Source organism: Colossoma macropomum, unplaced genomic scaffold, assembly GCF_904425465.1.
Source record: "Colossoma macropomum unplaced genomic scaffold, Colossoma_macropomum, whole genome shotgun sequence".
Classification (NCBI taxonomy): Eukaryota; Metazoa; Chordata; class Actinopteri; order Characiformes; family Serrasalmidae; genus Colossoma; species Colossoma macropomum.
In genome coordinates, this window is record NW_023494790.1 from 31,512,528 (window position 1) to 31,539,151 (window position 26,624).

General features: G+C 38.3%; 1 protein-coding gene across 1 annotated transcript in view; it reads right to left on the reverse strand.

Moving 5' to 3' along the window:
- Positions 1-26,624, reverse strand: part of cpped1 (calcineurin-like phosphoesterase domain containing 1) — a 47,812-nt gene that overhangs the window by 12,295 nt on the left and 8,893 nt on the right. Inside the window, exon 3 of the mRNA XM_036573091.1 lies at positions 14,374-14,796. Coding sequence (XP_036428984.1) covers positions 14,374-14,796 — 423 coding nt within the window. The remainder of the gene's footprint in view (positions 1-14,373; positions 14,797-26,624) is intronic.

Genomic DNA, 26,624 nt, shown 5'->3' on the forward strand with positions numbered 1-26,624 from the left:
TAAAAAAGTTTTGAGTTGCAATTTGATCCACTTAAATAAGACGTTTTCTTTTCTACACTCTCATTTTTTAAACTAATATTTTAGATGGTTAAGGATCTATTGAACCTTCAAGACTGCTAATCGATTACTGAACCTCCGTCATCAAGCTAACTAGCTATATCAGTATACAGGTAATATCAGTTTTTACAGGTAAGGTATGCTCAGTACTATTAGGACAATTATTGGCAAGTACATTTTAGTTACAGGTTTATTCAAAGTCCTTTTTCTAAATTAAAGTGGTGTGTATTTCTAACCATAATTTAGAGCAAATAACACACTTAATCAGATGTGCATGGACACAGTGTTTATGGAGCTATTGACGTTATTGTCTGACGGTGTCTATTGTTAGCATGAACAATTAAAATATGTATTTAAATGCACTGAAACGCTTTGGAGGAAAACAAATGCGTGTGCATGGATGTAGGCGTGGTCCAGAAGTGCATGATTTTCCTTCCGACTGAAAAACTTGTCTCAGTTCTATGGTATTAACACAAAATAACGGTACGTTAAATGTCACCCAAACCGCAAAAGAACAGGTGTGCATCACTCTCTGTGGTCGTACTGTCATGAATGTGTAAGTCTTCGTTGACCACCGTAATCCGATCAAATGTTATTAGCGCCGAAAAGATGAATATCGAAAATAAAACTAACTTTACCGTGGTCAGGTTCTCTGGTATCGTTAATGGAGTTGGAACAGAGAAGCAAGTAACTATTATTCACAGCGACCCTGTTCACGTTCGAGATAACGTTCACAGTTTTAAACACTGCATCGTCGTCTTAACGTCGAGGCCACCGGTGCGTTCAGATTTGACGAACACAGGAGAGCGTTTCCAAAGTTTTCTGTTCTCCGCGAACGTTTGGCTCCACTCGCTAACAGTTTAAAGAGGTTTTTCTCCGCGAACACAAAGGGCAGCTGGACGAAGGGTTACCGTTGAAATGAAACTTTTCACAAAATCGTTAATTTAACTGTTCACAGAGAACAAGTTTTCCACAAACATTCGACACTTTCCCATCCGCGCCATCAGAGCGCGTCTCCTCTGCAGCGGGGAATATCCGCTCTCTGAGGAGAGCCTCTCACAGGAACACGGAGAGATGCTGACCTTCCTCCGTTTCAGTAAAGACCTGTGACTGTAAAATTTAGATGCAGCAAATGTAGACAGAGCACAGACTGCACTGTTAAAAATTTAAATTTAGATTTTTTTGTCTTTTGTATTAGCAGGAAAGTTCATTAAAACAGTGAATTCTTGAATGTTATTCATCTTTGTCTTCATTGTTAGTTAGCAAATGCATAAAACAACGTCAAGCTAAATTAAAAGCTTATAGCTACATAAAAGTTACTTGGTAATGTAGTGCTTCATAATCTGAATAATGGATTATTTGTTTCAGTAATCGATAGATTATTTGACTATCAGATTAGTCGTTTGTTGCAGCCCTACTGTTTAGGAATGCCCACGCAATCGCAAAAAAACTATTAAAACTATTTACTAATTAAATGTTGAATTATTTACAGAATATAGCTATTATGTAATGTCTTTAGCTAATCAAATGAAGCTTTCATCAGTTCACAGTTCATGTGTGTATGTACTATAAGTGTGCATGAGAGAGAATGAATGTCAGCATAGTCCTTAAGTTTAAATATTTACCCTATGAAATAAAATAGCCTACTTACTTAAATAAACATGCTTGATTATTCTTTTTCACATACGGTTACACACTGCCGGTTAAAAGAAGAAAGTGTCTTCCTGAAGCATAGGTCCCTGCTTCATTACTGCCAAGCACGCAGACAAAAAACAAACAAATCTTTGTCCTACACCAACTCAGAAGAGCTGCAGTTGTCCTGATGTACCTCTGAATTTCCTCAGTAGTCTCTCTCTCCTCTTTTTGCATTTCCTGTGGGAAATTTAGTTATAAGGTCCTGTTTAAATGCCAGCTGAATTATCTTAGCTGTGCATTCCTCGTGTGAGACAGACTCCTTCTTACTCACTAAAAATTAGCTTTCATACGTTGCTGTGTTTGCTCCAGACGTTAATCTGATCTTCACTGGTCTTCGTCGGTACAAAAGGGATCACTGTTAGACTGGAACCATAACACTAACCTATCTGTCCGAAATTCTCTGAAGCATCCATGTTAGCATGTTAGAAGTGTGTGGCTGTATAAGTTTTTTTTACCCTCTAAATAAAAAATATAATATACATGGTACACAGATAAGCATGACAGACATAATGGTATACACAAAGCGAATTTTCAAAAGAATTTTCAAAGTACCATTAAACCTAACACAAAATTTAAATTTGAATGTTTTTTAATGATTTTTGGGAGTACAGGGTTTAAATAAAAACAAGCTTAGTACTAAAACTGTCTCAGCAAAATAAAAACAACCCTAGCTTTAATTCAGTTTAGATGACAACAGAAATCCAAACGACCAAGCTGTACAAAGTTTACATAAAAGACAGCAAATGATGGTGAAAGACGAAATTGAAGTTGGCTTGTTCAAATTTTTCATTCGACCTTAAATGACGCAGCAGTCCGCCGCCGGAATACTGCTGCACCATTTAAGGTGGAATGGCAAATTCGACTTTGAAGCCAAATTCAGTCTTGTGGTGAATGCGGCACTTGTTTTACCTACAGAAGCTGTTAAAATTGGTGAAATAAAAAGAGCTCTGTTTCCTTTGTTTGCTACCATGAGGAAAATGGTCAGTACGCCTGTTTCTCCAGTAGATTGTTAAAGTGCTGAATAAGGGCTTACTGACGCTTTGCTTGTTTCCAGCTTATGGAGGCGAACTTGAACTCTAATGCTTCTCTTGTCTTCTGAAATAAAATAAGCCAAGCATAAGCACAGTAAAAGACATTTGTCAATGTTGCTATGTATCATATTTACAACAGGAAACAAATCCATTCACATGAACAGTAACCGACTGTGTAGCAGTCAGTCAGACGCCTCTCTAACGTTTCTTTCACTTTGAGTCTTGAGCCTTTTCAAGTCATAAGACTGAAGTCCGATTCAAAGTCCAAGTCCTAGGTGTTCAAGTTAAAGTCAGTTCTTAGGTCTTTCTCAATTTTGTCTCATGTCATCAAATTGGTGACTCAACGCTGACTTGAATCCACACCTCTGTGGGAGAGTCCAAAATTCTTGACACTGAAGGTCAAATTACTGTTTCAAAAATACATTTGAAATCACTGATAAAAACTGACAAAAACTTCATTAATAGCTCTGTAACGCATAAAAACGTGTTTTTACAGGTTGTTCGGGCTACCGCCTATCTCCACGAGTGGAGGCTGCTTTTCGTGCTCACAGCGTAACAAGCTGACTGGTTCTTTTTACTGAAGTACGCTTCAGTAATCAGACGCCATGTTAAGCATTACAAATTTTCCCATTCATATTTCAACCAATGACCTGTCTCAAATAGCCTTCCAAGTTTTACACCAATAGGCCATGAGGTAGCGCTATTCAACAAAAAAGTTCTATTAATTTTTTTCTTGGCTAAAAATAAATCCCTTCACATTATGCCTTAAGCTAAGACTGACATTTACAAGCTCAATTACAAGTCTTTTAAAAGTCTTTCTGCAATTGTTCAAAGTTTAAAAATGAGCTTTTCAAACTAGTCTGTCCAGTTTGATGGATTTATGGTCTCTTGTGTCAGAATACACCAGGCCAAACTGATTGATTCATATCTTGCAGTAATAAAGTGCTTAAAAGGCACACTGTAAAAAACAGCTCATCAGATCAACCTAAAAAATTACTTAATGTAGTAACAAGCAACTGAACTAGTTTCATGAATCTAAGGCTTCATTCATACTCAAAAAATATGTACCAATATTAACATCTGATATCTCATGGTACTATGTGACATAAGCCTAGCGTATGCAGCTGTGCTAATGAACAAATGACTTCAGCTGGCAGTGGACGAGGGTCTGTGCGCATAGCGAAGTGTTGCTGACATGGCAGTCAGACACGAAGTTGTTGGTCACTTTAAAAATTCTGCCTTGGCATATCCCCGTGACGCATACACTGTGCGACTTTGGCCTGTTTTTAAACACACAAAGACAATCACAACCTCTTGCTCTACACAGTGAATGCAGAACAAACAGGCTAACAAAACAAAGCTAATAAAAAGGTCAAAATTTGCAGTACCATATATGCTGATCTTTGACTAAACAGAACTGCAAGGTATTAATGTTAATATATTGATGTTTTTTTTTAAATTGTCCTTTGGCTGTATAGAGTCCATATCATACTACCCATGTACATCACCGTGCATAGTGTGGCACAATTTGACAAAGTTGCTATAGCACAGTTTCTCAACATTTCTGCTTGATACTTGGGTCCGCAGTGTGTTGTTTTTGTGTAGCTTTAGTGGAACTTAGTGATGTATGCCCTTCGTACCTCAAGTCAGACCACCTCCGTGAAGCACTGGTTAACCTGTGAGTGAACTGTGGTATTAACCCCTGGCATTTCACTCGCTTTTCTGACATGGAGCAAAACACGCTCTTTCCAACTGCAACACTACTTGATCCATGGTCGCGTAATGTAAAAATGAGCTAGAAAGATTTAACTGTTCAGGTTCATGGCACTCATTTACACTAACAACTACACTAACTATTACTTAATTCTAAGTAGGTTACTCATTATTGTCTCAGCATCAGACTGAAAACCAGGTATAGATTCAACCCCATTAATAACCTTTTTAAAAACAAAAATATGGTTTGTATTTATGTTTATTTGTATTCATTCTAATGTTACACATACAAAAACACAAGTACTACCAAAATAAATAGTTAAACAATTTCTCTGGCTCAGACTTTTGGGCAGTACTGTATATTTACAGTGCATACACTTTTCCAGCACTGTTTACAATTCCCCACCTTGTAGATGCCTTTTCATAGAATCGCATTGAATTGTCAGCTTTTTAATGGACTCGTTACAACAGAAATACTACCATCAAGGGGCCACCTTGCATTTTAGCTGAGCGAGGCTAAAGCCTGCCAAGAGAAAATAGTAAGTAACAGATTCTGAAAATAAACTGTCACACCAAATGAAACTGAGTTCTAATGAATAAGGAAGTACAACGTAGGTCTGTTTTCAGTTCTCTTGAGACGTGCTTAATGCGGTGTAGATGCCTCTATTCATAGCCAGACAGCTTACAGGGCTGACTGCCAGATTTGGATGATATGTAAATCCTCGCTCTATCAGTCTCCTATCCAAACAAGTCAGAGAGAATTTTTTTCTTGGTTAGAGAGGATGTGTACACACATGCATGTGTGTGCGTGCTTGTCTCTGTGTGCCTTCTTATTAGGCCACTGGGAGAAATTAATCACCAAACTGTGCCTGTGTATAATTTGCATGACAGAAGGAAAGACAAAATGATGTGCGATGAGCACACACTGCCTCTGCTGGTCATATATCATACTCATTTATCACCACACATGTCTTTATGGAGACATCCATGAGGGACAGCCAGTGCATTGTGTGCGAAGTAAGCAATTATGATTCCATCCAAATGTACATGGATGAAGAGCGGTGCACCGGGTGGCTCCAAATTGCTCTCGTTCCGAGTCTTGCACACAAGGATGGTTTTACATAAAAATAGACTTTTTTTTCACTCGCTGCGGGACCAATATCACAGATGGCCATGCAGCTCACTTACCATACACTGTTATGGCTTTGACAGAGCATTAAAAAATGCAAATGAATCAAATGACTAATCTCACCAAGCAAAATCAATACGGTTGTCAACAGTGGCATTAATATCATTACAATCTACTGTCATTTTGGTACATTTTTGTTTATTTCCATGAAAACACATCTAAAAGGTATCTAAAAGGCAAAAGTATCTCACTAGAGGGTTTGATTACTGTCTATACAGACGACATCGCATTTACAATGCAAGATGTGAAGAGAATTATTCGCTTCATCTGCTGCGCCGGATCTCTCTGCTCACGCTGGTGAGTGTTTCTATGTCGTTATAGAAATGAAGGAAGCATATTAAACATATCTGGGGCAGTAAACAGTCTGAAACACTGAAACACATGTTTGCTGTTGCACAAGAAGCTTGCAATATAGAGGTATGGTTTTTATGCTTTTATATTTTCAGAATAAATCAGTCATCTGCACAAGCTAGAAAGTTAGCTTGCTCAATCTTACTAGCTACCTTAGCAAGTTACCTATGAGTTCCATATTTTCCATAATTTCAATCAATATCATTATCATCCTGCTTAAACCATGTAAACCTCCAAATCATTACTGTCAACAGTCCTGTATAAAACCAGATATTTTATTATTATGTAAAACAGTCACAAAAGAGAACTTAGTTCCTACTCTTTGCTCTTGGAGAAAGCTATGCTTGCTGTTTGTGACAAAGATCTGTCTACCACTGCCTTACTGGCTAAAGGCATTTCAGCAGCCGTATTCATGTGCATAAAGTTGAAATCTGCACATTTTTGTCACGTGGTGAGGCAGATTCTGCCATATCGCAAAACATAAGCTCTCCACTGAAATGAATAAGATGTGACAATGCGAAGTTGCAAATGACACATTAATTATTTATAAAAGGGTCATTTTACAGAAACGTCCATTTTTGTGTCCCTAGCATTTACAGATATATTACACTTGAAAAACTCGTTAGGGTTACAATTTATTTATATTTTTAAAATAAAACAATTAGTTATTTCAATAATTACACCTTCTTGAGCCATCAATTTAGCAATATTAGTTTTTTAATCAATTACGTAGAATTCCAAGTACCACAGAAGTGCTTGTCTCCACAGTCATGTGTAATGGGTGAGTGCACTATTTTGAGATAAAAAACATTTTTCTGCAATTTTAACTGTAATAATCTATACATGACTATGAAATATGATTTAATAGATAATGAAAACAAATGCCAAATACATATTATAAAATATATAATGAAAGTTGTTGTCCCCAAGAGTCGTGTCATTGGTGTTACTGCATGACAAAAAACTCTTATTTTGAAATAAAAATCACTTGACATCACTTGACCTCCTTTTACCTATTTTCACTGGTATGACCTACTTTATTCTTTGGTAATTGTGAAAAAATACGTATTAAAAATGTCACTGGTGTGACTGTTTCTTATGTGTTACACCAATGAGGATCAGTAACACCTATTGATAGATGTTTTTGTACAATGACCAAAATGTGAAATACACACACACACACACACACACACACACACACACACACACACACACACACACATATATATATATATACGTGATTACCATTCGCTACATCTTTTCCACAATTCAGGGCCATCAAGAGCAAAATGTACTTAGTCTTTCCTTTGAGCTTTTAAGCAGCTATGGGAAGTCATCCTTTGACACAGTAAAACTCTGCACTCACATTATCATCTCCATCATAGCCCAGAGCACAGCCTGTTCTTCATTCTCTGGCTAAAACAATATGGTTCCCAGCTTATCTCCAATTCTGCGCTGATGACAAATGCTCCCTTGGTTTACACAGACTCATGCTTAATTTACATAGGCTTGCACTGACTAAGAGCCTTGGGGCAGCAGAGATCGCAAAGAAGACACTTGGCTTATCTTGGCTAATTAGCTCACTACAAGTTAGCGCCTATGGCTGTGAGAGAAATTCTGAATGGTTATCTAAAAATAAATAGCAACATGTACAATACTATGAGTTGTGTTGGAGGTAGTCTTTAAGATTGCAAGAGGTGGTAGGCCCTCTGCTGTATTATAGGATACAGATGAGAATTCAGTTATAAGTAGCAGTCAGCACAATAAGCACACTGAAAGCACAGAAAGAAAACCCTCACAGTTAATCTTTAAACTTTTGCCCAGTCTTCAGAGAGAAATTTTAGGGTCCAGAATCAGCTCAGAGTATGTTCTGCCAGATTTTAAGGTAGTCCGTGGTCCATGATCACCTCTGAACACTGATCCCGAAGCCCTGAATAGCAATCTTGAATAGGGCTGAAGTATAAATTTATTTCTATAAGCAACTGTTGTCTGATGAATTGAATACTTTCTGCAGCTTCACAGTGCTGGCATCATTCAAAGGTGTAAAAAAAAAAACTGCAGCCATAGCACTTTTGCTTCTAGTGTCAGTGTGTCGGTTGTTGATCAATAATTGCAGTTGTAATACTGAATTAAGTCACGGTGACAAAAACAGCTGGAGGAACCTTCTACTGAATTTAAAAGGTACACTGCCCCAGTTACAACAGCATGAAGGCCCCAAAATATTTTTAAAAGAGTTTAGGATGTTAAATAAACAAGATCTCCTCCACTGGCCAACACACACACAGAATTATATTAACTCTTAAAACCCTAATGGTTCCTACTCTTATAACTATAAAAATACATACATACATACATACAGTTGCACTCAAAATTATTCAACCCTCTAAAGTGCACATCTCTCTGTGACATCTCTCTATTGGAATCTTTGCCCATTCCTCATGTGTAAATGCTTCAAGCTCATTAATGCCCCTTGGTTTCTGTACCACCACAGCTTTCTTTAAATCCTACCAAAAGAGATTCAATGAGATTAATCCAGGAACTGCGGTGGGCAGCCCTATTCACGGCGCCCGGGGAGCAGTTGGTTTAGGTGCCTTGCTCAAGGGCACTTCAGTCACGTACTGTCAGCTGAGGGGATCGAACCAGCGACCTTCCGGTCACAAGGCTGGTTCCCTAACCTCCAGCCCACGACTGCCCCCAGGCGAGTGCTTTTTGTACAAAGTATCAAAAATAGGAAGTGTTTTTTGTATTTGGTAGTATTGAAATGTTTCTGCTCATGCCTTTTGGGTAGTGATTTTCGATACCGAGCCCTAGTCTAAAGCATGCAAACAACATCTACAGACGCCAGAGGCATTTTGGTATCAAGATTTGTGGTCCAATGAAACAAAAACACACTCTTTGGCCATAAAGACTAGGAATGTTTCCAGACAAAAATGAAAGGGTTTCAATTAAAGAACATCTTGCCAACTGTTAAGCATGGGATGGATGTATTACGGAATGGAAAAGAGATTAGAGCTTACAACAAGACAATGATTCAAAACACATACACCAAACTCAACCTTGAACTACTTCAACAAACAATAGATGAAGGTTTTGGAATGTTTTGGAATCTCACCATTGAATGCCAGAATGCCATTGAAAATCTGTGGTTGGATCTCAGACCTACTTGCAGACCCATGCATGCAAGATGACCTACGAATATGACCTATGAATAAGCTACGATATTTTAAATTCATCAAATAAATAATAATTATGTATTACAATTTGCATAAATATGTCATATTTAAGCTTGTTCCACGCAGCGGTGGTAATGTCTCACTTAGAAAATAATAAACAGAGTCAAATATGTCAGAATGTGCTGAAACTTTTACAAACAACTATAACTTGCATATTGGTTTCATAGTAGTTACTGGATAATGCAGAACAGTTACTAAATAATAACACTGTAACTGGGTCAAAAGCCCAAGGGTTGAAAGAGCTAAATTAAATCTAGTATACTTCTCAGTAAGTGAGCTCTTTGAGAACACGTTTCTCCTCTGCTCGCTAATTCTGCAACATGCCTTTGTGCCCTGAGGTAAAACCTTACTTCATACATGTATCTCCAGTTTCATAATAAAGCTACAGATGGAAAATATGATTCTGAATGTAAATTCGAAGGATTTTTTTTAATGCAATATAAGAGAGCACAGAAGCATTACGATTCTGAGCAATGGGAGATATCAGGAACAGTACATTATCTTAATGAACATAAATGCCACACAATGCAGAGCAACCCCACAGCTAACAAAGAGCTAAATGATCAGTACTGTCTACCCCCAGGGCCAACGACTCAAAATAGATGATCTTCCCACAGTCTCCCTGCTTTATGGAAGTTAAATAAATAAAATTTGCAGCATTATACTAGTTCTGAGGCCACGGACAGAATGAGTGGAATGGGTTTGTTGGCAGTGGCCTTCTATAGGTCTGTGTTCCTTGAGTTTAGTGATAACATTAATAAATGAAATGATAGGCTTATTTGTCAAACAGATGCTTCCTTTTATCCCTCCGTTTTGTGGATTTGATGGATTCTCTGACCATCATTAAATGTGCAATGAAATAGAAATACCAAAAGCGCTTTATGGAGTAAAGCCCTGAAAAGACTGTTTCACTCACAAAGCCCACTGTACTGCCTGCTCATTCAGATTATTATGAATATTCTTGTAAAAAGAAAGGTTTGAATAAAACAGACTTCTCAAATATTTAGATAAAGTAAACTCCAATTGCTGTCCTCAATCACACCACCAAAGTGCAGAAGTATGTGAAGCCTGCCAAAGCATGTTTCCAGTTCCATCAAACAGCTTTGAGGAGAACTCAAAGCCTACATCGGGAAGAAAAGGACCCCTGCTAGCCATCCCACTCAGTGAGAGCGTAGCCAAATGTACTCTAAAAGAATACATGGACAGGGGACAGAAAAATTCAGACTCAAACTCAGCTCCAACTCTCTGCAGTAGAATTCAAACATACGCTGTAGAAGCACCAATTTACTCGGACAAGCTAAATAATCAGGTGAGTGATGAGGCAGATTATGCAAAGTGTGTCAAGGGCAGGGTAGTATGCCTAATAAATAAAAAAGACTGTGATATCGAAAGAATACTACTTTAACATTATGAAAACCAAGATGCCTCAAATTTCTCTACATATATGGCCGATGTGCCAAAAAGCAAGGGTGGCCAGCCTTCATACTAAACAAGGCACGCAAATTAGGGCAGCTTCTAGATTTGTGTACTATTTTGTCTGTACAACTCACCCCTGACAATTTGCCATATAACCTCTGGCATTTGTGAAACATTTCAAAGCCCTAAAATATTCTTTCCATAAAATTCCTCAGATTGAAACCTGCTTAGTGACTGAGCAACATGTGACTGTAACTGTCAACTACTGGAATCATTGGATTATAATCAAGCAGAGTTAGTAAGGGTGTAAAAAGAAGGCCCATCCCTAAAGCAAACACTCATTAAATGACTATAAGAGAATGGCCAATGGGTAATATGGCATGTATGTTCAAGCAGCTTTTAAATAAAACACTATTCAACCCAGAAAGTCAGAGCGCCAAGATCCGTAATCAATAATTAACTTAGTGCACGACACATCTCCTATACTGTTCATCATTAACTTCAGAATATGTGAAAGTGTTGATGTGTGGAGCAGGAATGTAGGGAACATGAGTGTATTAAATAGCCCTTCTCGGTTAAAGGTTTTAACCCTTAGAAGTCAGTTTTGCTGGCAATAACAAAAGTCTAGTGTTATTTTAAATGATTTTTCTTATGTAGCTTATTGAAACAAGAAATTCTGTGAAAAGGTACCGATACTACACTCAATCCCACATATGTGTTGCCCATTATGATTGAATTCGCTGAAATGTTATTGGTGTACTGCAGGAAGTACATATTTGAACCTGTCAATTACATTTAATTAGAAAAGTAAAACAACAGTGATAGTTCTAGATTCCAATATATATTCCAATTATATTGCCCAATTACAATATAATTTTATATTTATATGTTATACTTTCATATTTTATGTTTAATTCACAGATATCATTGACAGTCTCCAGTTCTTACACTTCTTAAACCAAAATAAAAAGCAGAAACTCAGTCTTAAAAACTATAAATACTGTAGCACGAGGAGTGGAGCTACCCAGAATTCTTTGTGTTTTTGGTTTCTGTTTATCTCCCCCTTTATTATTTAATTTTCAATAGCTCTCTTTCTATAATAAGGTTGTTTTCTTGCCACATTATTCTCATGATAAAATTTAGGTTTGGATACATTTTACATGTTTTTGTTATTGTAACTGTGATGTTTCTTTTTGTGTTAAAATCCAACAATACAGCCTGTTTTGCTGTGATATACAATGCATTCGGAAGGTCTTCAGACCCTTTCACTTTTTTTCACATTTGGTTGTGTTGAGGCCTTGTGCTAAAATCAAAGAAAATTCAAGTTTCCCCTCTCAATCTGCACTCAATAACCTATAATGAGAAAGTGAAAACAGAATTTTAGACATTTATGCAAATTTACTAAAACGGAAAAACTAAAATTTCGCATGGACATAATTATTCACACCCTTTGCTATGACACTTGACCATCTTTGTTTCTACTGTTTTTCTACTGTTTCTACACCTCGATTGGAGTCCACCTGTGGTAAATACAGTTGACTGGACCTGATTTGGGAAGACACACACCTGTCTATAAAAGGTGTCACAGCTGACAAGGCATATCAGAGCAAAAACCATACCATGAGGAGGAAAGAATTGTCTGTAGAGCTCAGGGGCAGGACTGTGCAGAGGCACAGATCTGGAGAAGGCTACAAAAAAATTCTGCTGCACTGAAAGTTCCTAAGACCACAGTGGCCTCCATAATTTTTAAATGGAAGAAGTTTGGAACAACCAGGACTTCCTAGAGCTGGCTGCCCCACCAAACTAAGTAATCGGGGGGAGAAGGGCCTTGATAAGAGAGGTGACCAAGAACCCAATGGTCACTCTGGCAGAGCTCCAAAGGTTCTGTGTGCAGTTGGGAGAAACTTCCAGAAGATCAGCCATCACTGCAGTACTCTACCAATCTGGGCTTTATGGCAGAGTGGCCACACAGAAGCCTCTCCTCAGTAAAAGACACATGAAAGCCCGCCTAGAAATTGCATAAAAACACCTAAAGGACGCTCAGACTGTTATAAACAAGATTCTCTGATCTGTTGAAACTAAGATTTAACCTTTTGGCCGCAATTCTAAGTGTCATGTCTGAAAGGAACCAGGCACTGCACATCATATGCCCGATACCATCACTAAAGTGAAGCATGGTGGTGGCAGCATCATGCTGTGGGGTTGTTTTTCAGCAGCTGGGACAGGGAGACTGGTCAGGGATGAAGGAAAGCTGAATGGGGCAAAGTCCAGAGATATTCTTAATAAAAACCTGATCCAGAGTGCTTGGGATCTCAGACTGGGCCGAAGGTTCACCTTTCAACAAGACAATGACCCTAAGCACACAGCCAAGACAACACAGGAGTGGCATATGGACAACTCTGTGAATGTTCTTGAGTAGCCCAGCCAGAGCCCTGACTTGAACCTAATCAAACATCTCTGGAGGGACCTGAAAATCCAACCTGACAGAGCTTGAGAGGATCTGCAGAGAAGAATGGCAGAAAATCCCCAAATCCAGGTGTGCAAATCTTGTGGCATCATGCCCAAGAAGAGTGGAGGCTGTAATTGCTGCCAAAGGTGCTTGAACTAAGTACTGAGTAAAGGGTCTGAATACTTATGTCAATGCAATATTAGTCCTGCAAAGCCATCATCTAAAATACATGACTCAAAATTTCATTAACATTGTGAAAGCTATTGCTTTAGGAAATGTAAATACTGAAAAATATTGTTTCTTTGTTACAAGATATCTGAGAGAAAAGTTGCAGATACACCGGAAATTCCAATATCAAGTGTGAACAATATCCTTAAATTATAGAAAGAAAATGTTTTCAAAACATGCTGTGCTCTGGCCATCCAAAAGAGAACTGGATGAACATCAGTACTTAAGATTTCAATTAGGTATTGGGTTATTTTGAGTTTCAGTTCTTTAGGTCTTTATTTTTGGTTGTAGCTACTTTTCCAATTGATACAAATAAATGAATGATACATTTAGCATGGAAAATAATAAATAAACAAGGTGCTGTACTCTGCACTCCAGGGCACTGGAATGAACCAGGCTCAAGTGCAGTAGATCTCCCAGTCTTAACTTTCTTACAGTAGTTCTACCAGACCGTTGAGGCAGATGGGTAAATCACAAAGCTTTACATAACGTGTCTTTGCCTCCAAAGCCTATGGCAGCTGATTATATTACAGGCAGGATCACATATGTTCTCTTTATCCCTCCCTAATTACTAAATCTTCAACAGTTACTGGGGTGTAAAAATACATCGGTGCATATTAATGCGTCAATCTGAAGGTGAAGATTCAACTGCTTTGACTTTTTTTTTGGAATATTAGACCATAATCAATATATGACAATATTGAATATAGTGTGCATTTATTTTTTTTGGCCAAAATAAAAGTCTTCTTCTTTCAAATATAAAAATTCACAAAGTGTGTTGTTTTTATCGGCTATATTCTACTGCAGTGTAAATAGTTACTCCAGTTACATTTGTGTATTCAGTGCATTTATAAAAATAATTCTGATTTTTGTATTAAAGCAATCAAATTATGTTCAAATTTGATATTTCATTACTCACTTTCCTAAATAACCATAATTGAATCTAATAGTAAGATCAGAGATTTACAGTGACGGTGAATAATTAGCCTTCATTTGCCCTCAGATCTGTACCTGCTTGGCGGAATCTGTGGATCAGACTCTCTCTCTTGTCTCTTTGCAGGTTGAAGTAGTTGTCCTCCTCGTTGGGCGTGTGCAGATAGAGGGGGATGTGCTGGAGGATGAGGACATGGTGTGCTGAACTCTGGGCTGCACTCTGTAGCTGCTGCTCCAGCCAGGCTTCATGAGCCTGTTCCAGATGAGGGCAGCAGGACGCATCGAAGAAAAACTGAGAATTCAGCACTAGGAACAGTACCCCACCCACCCAGTAACTGAAGTAATCATCACCCCAACAATGGCAGTACTGCTCCACTGTCTCTGGCGTAGGTGTGTTACTCAGGTCGTGGTTGCCACTGACAAAAATGAGGGGTATGTTGGGATCAGTTTCTCGAAGAACCTCCTTCAGGTCCCTCTCCTGCTCTTCTCTGAAAGGGGAACCTGTAGAAGATTAACAGGATTTTTTTTGACATTTGAGGTAACCTTTAAAAATCCATAGATATTACTTTCATTTTACTGTACTATATAAATCTAATTATGTAAATAAATATTTATAAATAAATATTTAATTACATAGAAAGTTATGTATTGATTAATTAGCAAGATATCCCCCCAACCCCTGCAAACACACACAATCCGCTGCAGCTTAGACCAACTTTCTATGTTGCCTTTAGCTTAGACACATTTAACATCAGTAGATTTAATGAAAATCCCACATTACATAATTTTGAGCAACTCTTAATATAGTACTGAGTAACATGTTTTGGTAATTGAAAATGACAGCGAACTGCTGGTGTGGATTCATGTTTACTTTTTTTTGTTTAATGATGCATATAAAAGTGACTTGTGTGCTAAAAGCTCATAATTGTGAAGAGATTTTAGACTGTGATTTAGCTCTAAAGCCATTTGTAGCGCTTTACAAACAACAAACAAGTATTTTCTATTATTTTTGGACTGAACTGAATTTTCTAGAATTCGGTTATAGATGCCTATGGGAAACCATGACATATAATATTTTCATAATCTTTCTAGTTCATCCAAACCAACCATGACACTTCACAGAAAATACTGCCAATTGCCCTAAGATGGCACGTTGCAGTCTTAAAAACTCCCAGAAGAAAATTTTTCTTCTCCTATACCTTAACGTCTTAATAATGACCTGTGAAAACTGTTTTTTTAAAAAACTTTTTTATTTCTCATCGATTTTCTCCTCAATTTAGTCGTCTCCAATTCCACCCACTAGTTAGGACTCCCCCAATCACACTATAGTACCAACGCTACGAGGGCAAAGGCTAGCACAGACTTCCTCAGAGACCTGTGAAGCCAGCAACCGCATCTTTTCGAACTGCAACGTCATTGGACAGCTGAATGCGCTCAGAGGAAAGCGCCAACCGTCAGATCTGTTACGTGCTGACTAGCATTGCGTTGAGTGATGCAGGGAGAAGGGGAAGCCATCCTACCCACCCACAGAGAGCGAGGCCAATTGTGCTCTTTTGGACTCCGGCCACGGATAACTGTAGCATCATCAGGGATCGAACTCGTGATCTCCTGATGATAGGGCCAATGCCTAGACGGTTGTGCCACTCTGGAGCCAAAATCCAATGTTCTAACAGTAGAAATGAACTAAACTACATGTACATATTTAATAACATTTTGCAAGCTGGACAAAGTAAAATTAGACTTCTCTAATCAGATTACTTGTCAATCACTGCCAAACTCCAATCACACTAACCTACTGCTCAGGCCTTGCTGAAAAAATATAAAAGAGTTACTCTGTTTGCTTTAAAAAGTTAAGAGGGAGAAATTCAGACAGGCCCACAAGTATTTGGACATTGACACAATTTTTGTAATTGTGCCTCCGTACACAACAAAGAATTTGAAATGAAGCAAGAAGTCAATATGTGATTCAAATTTAGACTTTAAGCTTTAATTCAAGCGTTGTAACAAAAATCCTGCAATCATTTAAGAATTACAGCCATTTTTTACATAGTCCCCCCATTTTCACAGGTTTAAAAGTAATTGGACAAACTAACATAAATACAACTTTATTGCAGCCACTTTGCTATTTGTTTGTGGGTCTTTCTGCCTTCAGTTTTGTTTCCAGTAAGTGAAAAACATGCTCAGTTGGGTTCAGGTCAGGTGACTGACTCAGCCATTTAACAACATTTCTTTGCCTTAAGAAGCTGTTGGGTTGCATTTGTGGTATGTGTGGCATTATCCATCTCTACTGTTTGTTTTGCAGCTCGTGACTGAGTCTGAGCAGAAAGTACAGTTCTATACACTTCAGAATTCAGTCACATCATCAATAACCCCCAGTGACCCAGTTCCATAGGCAGCCATACATGCCTATGCCATAACACTGCCTCCACTATGTTTGACAGATGATGTGGTATGCTTTGGATCATGAGCCCTGCCTTCTGCGTACTCTTCTCTTTCCATCATTTTGGTACTGGTTAATCTTAATTTTATCTATCCAAAGAATCTTGTTCCAGAACTGGACTAGCTTTTTTAGGGCATTTTCACACTACAGTTTTTTCCTGGACCAAGGACTGCTGGCTGCTTCCAAGGAAAATAATAAAAAACAGCAAACCGATGAAGCTAGTGCCTACCATTTTGCAAACGTGCATACGGAAAAGTGACGACAGAATTGATCAATCAATCCATGGTTTGGATGGAATTCTTGTGTATAAAAGCAAACAAGTGACAATGAGCCCCTCCCCAAAACAAGCCCGGAATCAGTCCTGGGTGAGGACTCAAGTATTCAGGACAAGTGTGAAAATTCCCTTAGATGTTTGTCTGTTTTTTAAGGGTTACCAGTGGTTTGCATCTTGACGTAAACCCTCTGTATTTACATTCACGAAGGCGTCTCTTGATGGTAGACATCGACAATGATACACCAACCTCCTCTACAATGTCCTTGACTTGACTAGATGCTGTGGGGTTTTTACTTCACCATGGAAAGAATTCTGTGATCATCCATTTTAGTTGTCTTCAGTGGTCTTTCAGGCCTTTTGGTGTTGCTGAATTCGCCAGTGCATTTTTTCTTTTTAGGAATGTACCAAATTGTTGATTTGTCCACTTCTAGAATTTCTGCTATTTCTCTTATAGGTTGGTATAGTTTTTTCAGCTTAATGACGGCCCTCCTTGACTTGCATCAACCCCTTTTTGGACTGCATAACTTAAAATTCCTATGGACAGCTACCAGATGCATATTCAACACTTGGAATAAACTCCAGACCTTTTATCTCCTTAATTTGTCATGAAATAACAAAGAAACAGGCCACATCTGGTCATGAAACTGCTTATCACTCAAATGTACAATTACTTTTGAGCCTCCAAAAATGGAGGGACTGTATAAAGAATGGCTGTAATTCCTAAGCAGTTAATGCAATAATTTTGTTAAACCCCTGAAAGTCTACACTTCAATCACATCATGACTGCTTAATTTGAAATTCACTGTGGTGGTGTGCAGAGGCAAAATTACAAAAATTGTATTACTGTTCAAATACTAATAGACATGAACATAATCACTATAAAATTTCAACATGCTTTTATCGCCAGTAATAAGTATGATGTTAAGGTATAAGCAATTTATAATGTCACTGTCACAAGAAAATGTCATATCTCCACTGCTTTCTTTTTTGCCATCACTGAATTAACATTTTACAAAGAATGGACCAGTAAAACATTTAAAGTTGCCACAGAATGCATTTATTCAGCATTTTAAATTGATCTCTGATGCCTACATAGATGGTATGTGACTTTTGGAGTATGCTAGTAGCTAACGTTACTTGTACTAGCTACTTGCTTTCAATCTCGGCAACAACACAAATTGAAGTTGTTAGCTCACTATGAAACTTTCCATTTAAGATGATCTGGCTTCAGATGAAACTGTCCAGAGTGAAATGTGCAGAACAAACTAAAAATTTTGAACTAAAGTTGTCCGGGATGCGGTTAAAGATGTGGGAGGTCAAGCTGGCTTTCTATTTTCCAGCTTAATTTGAGAATTTTCAGCTCCACTTTAAATGGTACCACAGTTACATACTTTCACCCGTACCAGCTGTAGCATTTAAGGTGGAACTGAACATTTGACTGAGAAGCTGGCGAATAGGAATGCAACTGCAGCCTCGTTTAAAGATGAATATCAGCCACGCCTGTTGACAATTCAGTTCAGTTGGTTTGTAAATATTGGGGGCATAAATATTAATGACTCAAGACTGTTACGTAACGGTTTAGGACGGTTTTGGAATTGGCCTGTTTTACCGCCCTCTTTTGCAAATGTGGGATTTTCATTTGAAGGATGAGATAACAGTGTTTGAATTTCACAGTATGTCAGTTCCATGTGCAGAACTTTCCTTATTCAACTATGCCAATGTAAATACAGTTTCCATTCTGTGGCACCTTTAAAAAGCAATCCTTTCAACTATTTTAACAAATATTAAAGAGGTCTCTGAAGAGAAAAACATAAAATATCTGTTTGCGTTGAGTGAAGCAGTCCCCTTCTCCTTCACAGAGGAGCATTTGTAATTTCAGCAACACTTTCTAACATGTCATTGTGGCTATCTATTCTTGTTATAGATGAAATCAAAGTCTACTGCAGACAAAAGAAAGCCTGCAAAAACATGTTGTCAGGCATTTCACAAACAACGACTCATATTGCTCTATATTTACCTCAAGGTCATTCCAGCCATCAAAAGTAAACAGAAACTAAAAATGTGCCATGGATTCAAAGAAAAAATTATTTTTACCCATAGGCCAAGAGAGATGTGTAAACAGTGTCCAACCGCATTTCTCTAGAGTAAAGGCATACTGTGAAACGCCGTGTTTTGAAGCTCAGTAATAACAGCCTTTGTTAGCTTTTAATGTGACAAGTGGGACGTCTTATTAATTGTGCGAGGAAGATTTAAAGCTTGATGAGGAGAGAGGAGGAAATTAGGGTTGCCGTCGCTGGCTAGCAGAGCTATTGTGGAGGGTGAGCCCTAACAGGCTAGAATTCACTAACTAATAGGTTGCAAGACAACAGTTTGGCCATTAGGAAACACTCTACCACACAACTAGCCCTTTCAGTGCTCCTAATCTACAATTTGTGAAACACTATAGGTGAGGCTAGTATATGAAGCAGTTATTTTTCCATTACAGATATCAAGAATAGGTTTTGTCTAAATTACCTGTTTTTTTCCCCCTCAAACTGCTGTTTAAAACACACATAAAGAACATTGTCAGAAGGTTGTCATTTTGTTTTGTACTGTTTAAGTATAATAGTAATACAGTATATAGTAGGGGTGCGTGAAAAAAAATCGATTCTTAGATGCATCGCAATGCGGACGTGAACGATTCTGAATCGATTAACAAAAGTCAAAAATCGATTTTCTAAATATTTAATTTATAACGTAACGTTGACGGAAAAGGCGGAACTTGGAAGTGGGTAAGTGCAGAGCCCGGACAGTCTGTGGCGGCACATAACAAAAACACACATGGATGAGCGAGAAATCCGACCGGCTCCCTCTGCATTAAAGCCAGGTTAGGTCAGGAGTCACACCCCGAATGATACAAAGGGCCATTTTGTTCTTTCAACAAAAATCAAACCACCTTGGGAGTCACAACATTTAATGTCTCAGTATGTGCTGATGTCCTAATTTAGGTTAAACAATATACACGAAAACGCGGGCTTACTCTGCTCTGCTTTAAGCTTTAGCTACAGCCGCTTTTCCTCCAGCTCTGCCAGAAAACTTTTCCTCAAAAGTTGAATAGTTTCTTGTAAAATGTCCTGTTTTACGAGGCTGAAGTCGCTTTTCACTCACCAGCTTCTTGCTGAACTTTCCTGTTCCACCTTAAATTCTGACTGAGGCACCAAACGTAAATGCGGCGCCATTTAAGGTGGAACGGGAAAATTATAAAGAGAAGCGACTACAGTTATAAAATCACTGAATTAAACGGGCAGGGCGGCTGTAACATCCATTACCACTGATCTAATTTCACCCTAACAGTGCATTTTATCGCAGATGAGTGGCAGCAGCGTCTCCAAACAAGAGCAGTTAATGACAGCCTTCTAGATCACTTGCCACATCACTTCCATTTATTTTATTAATAAAAGATATTGGACATAAATGCATTATGGGCCATTATAAATACTTTGCTTTAAAACAAAAAAGCAAAGCAAAAAGTCCTCACACAGTAGAAAAATAGAAATCATGTATAGAAAAATGAGATGTATCGATAATCGTTTTATAATCGCATCGCAGCCCTCTGAATCGTAATAGAATCGAATCGTGAGGTGCCTAAAGATTCCCACTCCTAGTATATAGTAGTAACTTTATTTAAATGCCAAGCCAAGACATGTTTGGTGCCCAAATTTTACTTCTTTAGTTTAAGGCTGGAGCTACAAGGCTAATGTCACTAAAAGGCTTGTCACAATTATTACATATCACACAATTATTACATTGCCTACTCACAATTCCTACTCACAATTTTTCAGATGATTGCAATTATTTAAGATGACTGCAATCATTTTTTGCATGTGATTTTACAATAATACTTAAAGCAAAACAAAATGTGAATTGAGTGTGGTGGGTTGAGGCCCTATATGTGAATAAAAGAAAGCAATAAATGCAATCACTGAGACACATCATGGTACTTGTGAAAATAAAAATGCTCTAAAAGCTTCTGATTTGGTGTTTTAACATGTAAGCAATGTTTTTATTAGCTATGTAGCTAATTCTAATGTTTTTAGCATGCATCGACTAGTAAATATAGCTAGCGTGCAAGATGGCTAATATGCCAAGTTGGCCAATTTTGGCTTGTACTTTAATAGATGCATATAAACAACAAGACAAGACAATTAAATAATGAATTTCAATTATATGTATGACACTTAATTGTCAGCTAAACTTCCATGGTCAAGATAGCCCAAGTCACTAACAAACTAAAAGTCAATGGACACCCAAATCTTTTCTGTAAATACATGCCCAAAACTCTCAAACCACATAGTGCTATTCATTAAGGCTTGATTTTACTGTGAGCTATACAAATGGACAGAACTTAACATGTAGCTGAATGCAGATATTTTAGAGAACTGGAGCTGTAAAAAAATCCAACCTACAATTATGTTTGCAATTTTGCTGTTTCTGTTCATAAATAACTGTTAATCTAGAATTAACTGTTTATCTAGAAAAAAGAATAGAAAATACAAATAGAATCTAATGTTCATGTGCTTGTGTGACATGCATGCACATGAAGGAGAGTCTGATTCCACAGGGGAGTGAAAATTCAGTACAGTACTCTCTTGTCTAAACTGGCTGCCTGTTGTGTTCAACCAAACAGTATAGTTTTGTTTATTTTTACAGTCCACAGCAAATCATACTGCATCACAAACCACTTTGACAAGTCTGTGTGACCTTAATGAAGACCAGTCTGAGCAGGTTGAAATAAGTTTTGGGCAAGTTTTTATTAAATAGACCCAGTTGACTACTGGCTTCTGGTGTTTGTAAGCTACACTAGCCTCGTAACTCCAGCACTAAACAAAAGATGAAAATCTGAACACCAAACATGTCTTGGCTGATTGTTACATCTGGGGTAAATGGAAAATTTTGAAAACCAGATTGGAGTTAGCACGCTTGCTGCATGTATGTCGCAACACTTCTATTCTTCGCAACACTTCTATTCTTCGCAACACTTCTATTCTGAAGCACTAATGAGCTCCTTATTAAACAGCTAGGTCCCCAAACTCTAGACAGGCAGTGCAACAGGCTAAAACCAATGAAAATATTAAGTAGGAAGAAGGCTATGCCACTCAAGTTGACAACAATACAGCTTAAAAGCCATTCAGGAGAGGTTTTGTAGTGAGCTAAGGTTCTGTTAAGCTGGTAAATTTGAAAAGATTTTGCCTATGCTTGTAAGAGGTAGAGTGAATCCAACTTCAACAGGTCCCAGCCAGTGACAAACCCCAAAGAAACCCATTAAAAGCTCCCCCAACAGAGATGTCTATCAGATAAACACACAGAGGATAGGCTAGGCCTCTTTCAAAAATCATTTCCCTCCAGTCAACCCCACTGTTGAGCTGCAATTCCTAGGAGAACTTCATGTTTATCTGCTTTCAACACCAATTAAAGGGCTAACGTATGTGGGACAGGGAGTAGTGAAGAGAATACAACCTACTCTCATGTCTAACCACTGCCCCACTGTAAAGCCCGCAGGCATGCTGGACTTAGCAGTCCTCATTAGAACAGCATCAGGTCCAGCGCTCTCTTAATCTAATCATATCTTCACATGAAGTTTCCTTCTGTATGCCAGAGGTAGTCCTTGACATGAAACCCCAGACGCTGCTTCGATATCGCAGAGAGATCTATCAATTATAGTGCAGAACTCTGTCCCTTTGACATATCAGCATCTGCGGTGCATGACAAGACGGTGCTTGAAAACGCAGAAAGGAGGGCTGTGGAAGCCAAAGTTGATCTGGTTGCAAGACTTGAGGCGAGTGTTCAATGAACGCAAGAATGATGAAAAGTGCTAAAATCAAATCTTTCCTTACTGCATTTAACATAGCAAAAACTCATTTTTAAACGCCATCAGGGACTCAGACCAATTATGACTCATCATTAGCAGTTACTAATAAAGTCTTGAGATTAGTAATTGAATAATAAACCCACAATTCAATGTAATAGTCTAGTTTTGGATGGTATGCATGGGTGTTCCGAAGTACGCTGGTAGATCTTGAGTGTAGGAGACAAAACACTTTGAAATCTTGCGTTTACTGCAGTTATTTATGTTCTTACTCATTTTCTTTGACCGGTGCAGTTCCTTATGGGCAGTGGGAGATCGCAGGGAGGTCCTTGGGGGCATGGACTCACCCGGAAAAGGATGGCATGCCTCCTCCAGGTAAGGGGCAAGGACCTTCCCCAGGTGGAGGAGTTTATGTATCTGGGGTCTTGTTCATGAGTGAAGGGAAGAGGGATTGTGAGATTGGCCGCTGGCTGGGACAGGCAGCAGCTGTACCGGACTGTAGTGGTGAAGAGGGAGCTGAGCCATAAGGCAAAGCTCTCTGTTTACCGGTTGATCTATATCCACACCCATACCTATGGTCATAAGCTTTGGATAATGACCAAAAGAATTAGATTGTGGATACAAGCGGAAGAAATGAGCTTTCTTTGCAGGGTGGTTGGCTACACTCTACTTGATAGGGTGAGGAGCTCAAAGTAGAGCTACTCCTCCTCCTCAGTGAGAGGAGCCTGTTAAGGTGGTTTGGGCATCTGATTAGGACGCCCCTGGATGCCAGGCATGGCTGACTGGGACGAGGTCGTCCTAGGACTTTCTGGAGGGATTATATCTCCAAGTTGGCCTAGAAGATGCTGCTTTCCCTATTACTACCGTAACCCTAGCTGGATCAAGCGGTTTAAGAAGATGAACGAATGAATGAATTCTTTTCTTTGGAAAATAATGTATAGTTTTAAAAATATAATAATCAATCATAATTGCATCAATATATTGCTTGATATATACAGTGACGATATATTAACACATCAATATATTACTCTACATATTTATTGACGATACTGCTCTGAAAGGCTCACTCGGTACACAGAGCAGGCAACAGCTTGCAAAAGTTTGTTTTCCATCAGAGAGATAAAATATGCTGCACAGGCACATGTTCACAGAGACGTGGCTAGCCAATCAGGATGGAACTGATGAAATCCCTGTAGTAGTCCAGCTTAGCATGTAATAGATCAGAGTTTAAGTATAAGAGTGAAGCATCTGAGGCTGAGACTAACACAGACTCTATCTATTTTTTTTAGGATAAAGCAAATTTGAAACAACAATCGTTACACTCTTTTTAGGAGTGTAAAAAGTAAAAAAGTCGTTCCAGTTACATTTGCTTTCCTGAAACCTGTTTTAATACCATTTTTAACAAGCCCTCATCCACCTGGCCACATTATTTGCCCTCAGTGAATCCCCAGTGCCATCTAAACTGTCATTTTATTATGTTATTAGTGCAGGGGACATTTGACTTGCTGGGGTTTAGGTAGCAAACTACTCCATCTGTTACAAATGACTGCTGATACATCACTTTCCTCTGCTAGCTTGATAGTTTGAATGATAAAGGCAATATGGCTAACAATAACAAAAAGGCACGACACCATGGCAGTCAATCACAATTTTTACATATCGCTGTTGTCGGAAGAAAACCTTGTATCTCCAGTTTTGACATAATTTGACAATACCCATTACCCTTTACATTGTGTATACATTTTATGATGAATGGACCAAAAGAAATGACCCAAAATGACTTGGAAAAAAGTCTGGTTCTACTGACTTACATTAAAAGTAAAGTAGGTTTTTTCCTTCTCCATTACCATTTTGGAGGTAAGAGGTTTTCTTCTGACAACAGCGATATATTTAAACATCTCAAAAAACATGTTTTGTAGTGCAAAGTTTGCATGGCTAGCTGATTAGCTCACTGAGGCTAACCGGTCTAGAGCAAGTGCATTCAATTTGAGAAATACTCTCCTCAATGTCCCCTCCTCCCCTTTTGCTACAAATGGCTGCTTGTGTAACATGTAACATCCGTGTAATGCACATCCGAGTGGCGAGTCAAAGTGGGCAAGGGTCCTGAGACCCTGGTCACACTATGATAGTCCCCTACAATTTATTTAAAGATTCTTTAATTGTAAACATTGTATCTGGTGAAGCAGTGTTAGGGTTAGGTTTAGGACATGAGTCTTGAGTGAAAGTTAGAGTTAGGGTTAGATTTAATAGAGTCTATTACATTGACCGTAAGTTCAATTGTATTTAAAAAATATACAGTTGTATGTTAGTTAAAGGCAAGGTGACGTACAAAACATCCACAATGGATTATCAAAATAAAGTGTTACTACAAATCACTTTCAGGTTTTCTGGTATCCATTTATCAGGCAGAAGCCTTTGAAAACTCCACCCACACCACTACACTGATGAAGAACTATTCCTCTCTCTGAAAAACTAGTGTGAAAGAATGACTAGATTAACAATTTAATATACCATAGACTGAAGAATTCATGAAAGTGTCCTACAAAAATACAACAGCAGCTTCCCCTGGCTTCTATGTCAGTTTAGAGTCAGAGGGTTTTCTGTTCTTTTCTAAGTACAGGAAAACATGTCAAAATTGTCCATGGTAATCAATGGCAAAAAAAAAAAGGCGCAGCAGATAGGGTTTGGTTTGAAAAATGCTGAAGTGTTCCTTTAAGAGGTTAAAAGCCAGGCCTAAATCCAAAGCATGTGTCTTTCCCTCGACTTCACAGTTGAGCAGAATTTCCACAAAGCTGTTTTCTCTGAGCGCTTCACAGGAGAAGCAGAAGAGAGAAAATATCAGAGGGGGGCTGTGTTGATTTCTGGGTGGTAAAGAGAAGTTGCATGACGGACGGGCCATGTAATGCATCTGCCACAGTCCGCCTGCTCTCAGGGCCTGACGGTAATGGGTGTTGACGCCAGGCTGTTTAAAGGTCCCCAGATCCCCCCAAGAGAACCAGATGTGCCTTTACAGCCTCTACTCATAACCAGTCCTACAAATTACACCCATCAGGCCACACACAGCCCCAGGGCTCATATTAAATCAAGTAATATGACATTATAAAGCCTTCACAGATTTTTACAAGGGGGATGATATAATTTTGCTTATCATTTAGTAAAATAAAACTAGGTTGATATGGCTACAGATCTGGCACACTGATTTTAAGCGAGGGGAAAGAATCTCTTAAAAAAAGAGAACCATTCCATATAGAGTAATAATTTAATTACAAATATTCTGATAACTATTTATTAGGAAATTATTGACATATAAATAACATGACATATCAATTTTGACAAAAATTTGATTTTGATTATTTTGACAAGATTCAGAATTATTTTTAAAAATACACAAAATACACAAATGTGACTGGAGGAACTATTCACCCAGTAGTGGAATAAAAACAATATACCAATTAAAACAATATACAAAGCTTTTTTAGGGGGGGGGGTACATTTGCATGATGGTGCACTGATGCATTTTTAAACGCCTAATACTTAATCTAATCTTTACAAACACATGAAACTAACTAACCACTCCAATCCTTTCGGATTACTTTGGCAGTGTTTAAAAAAGTCATTATTGATTTCTAGAGAAAAGTGAAGATAGACGTTCTTATCCAGAAGGTATTCCTGCAGTGAGTGATAAAGGGCAATCACCTATTTCTGTCTTCAGAGGCTCTTTTGATTGGTCTCTGTGTGTAGCTCTTTGGACTGAGCCAATTAGAAGAGCT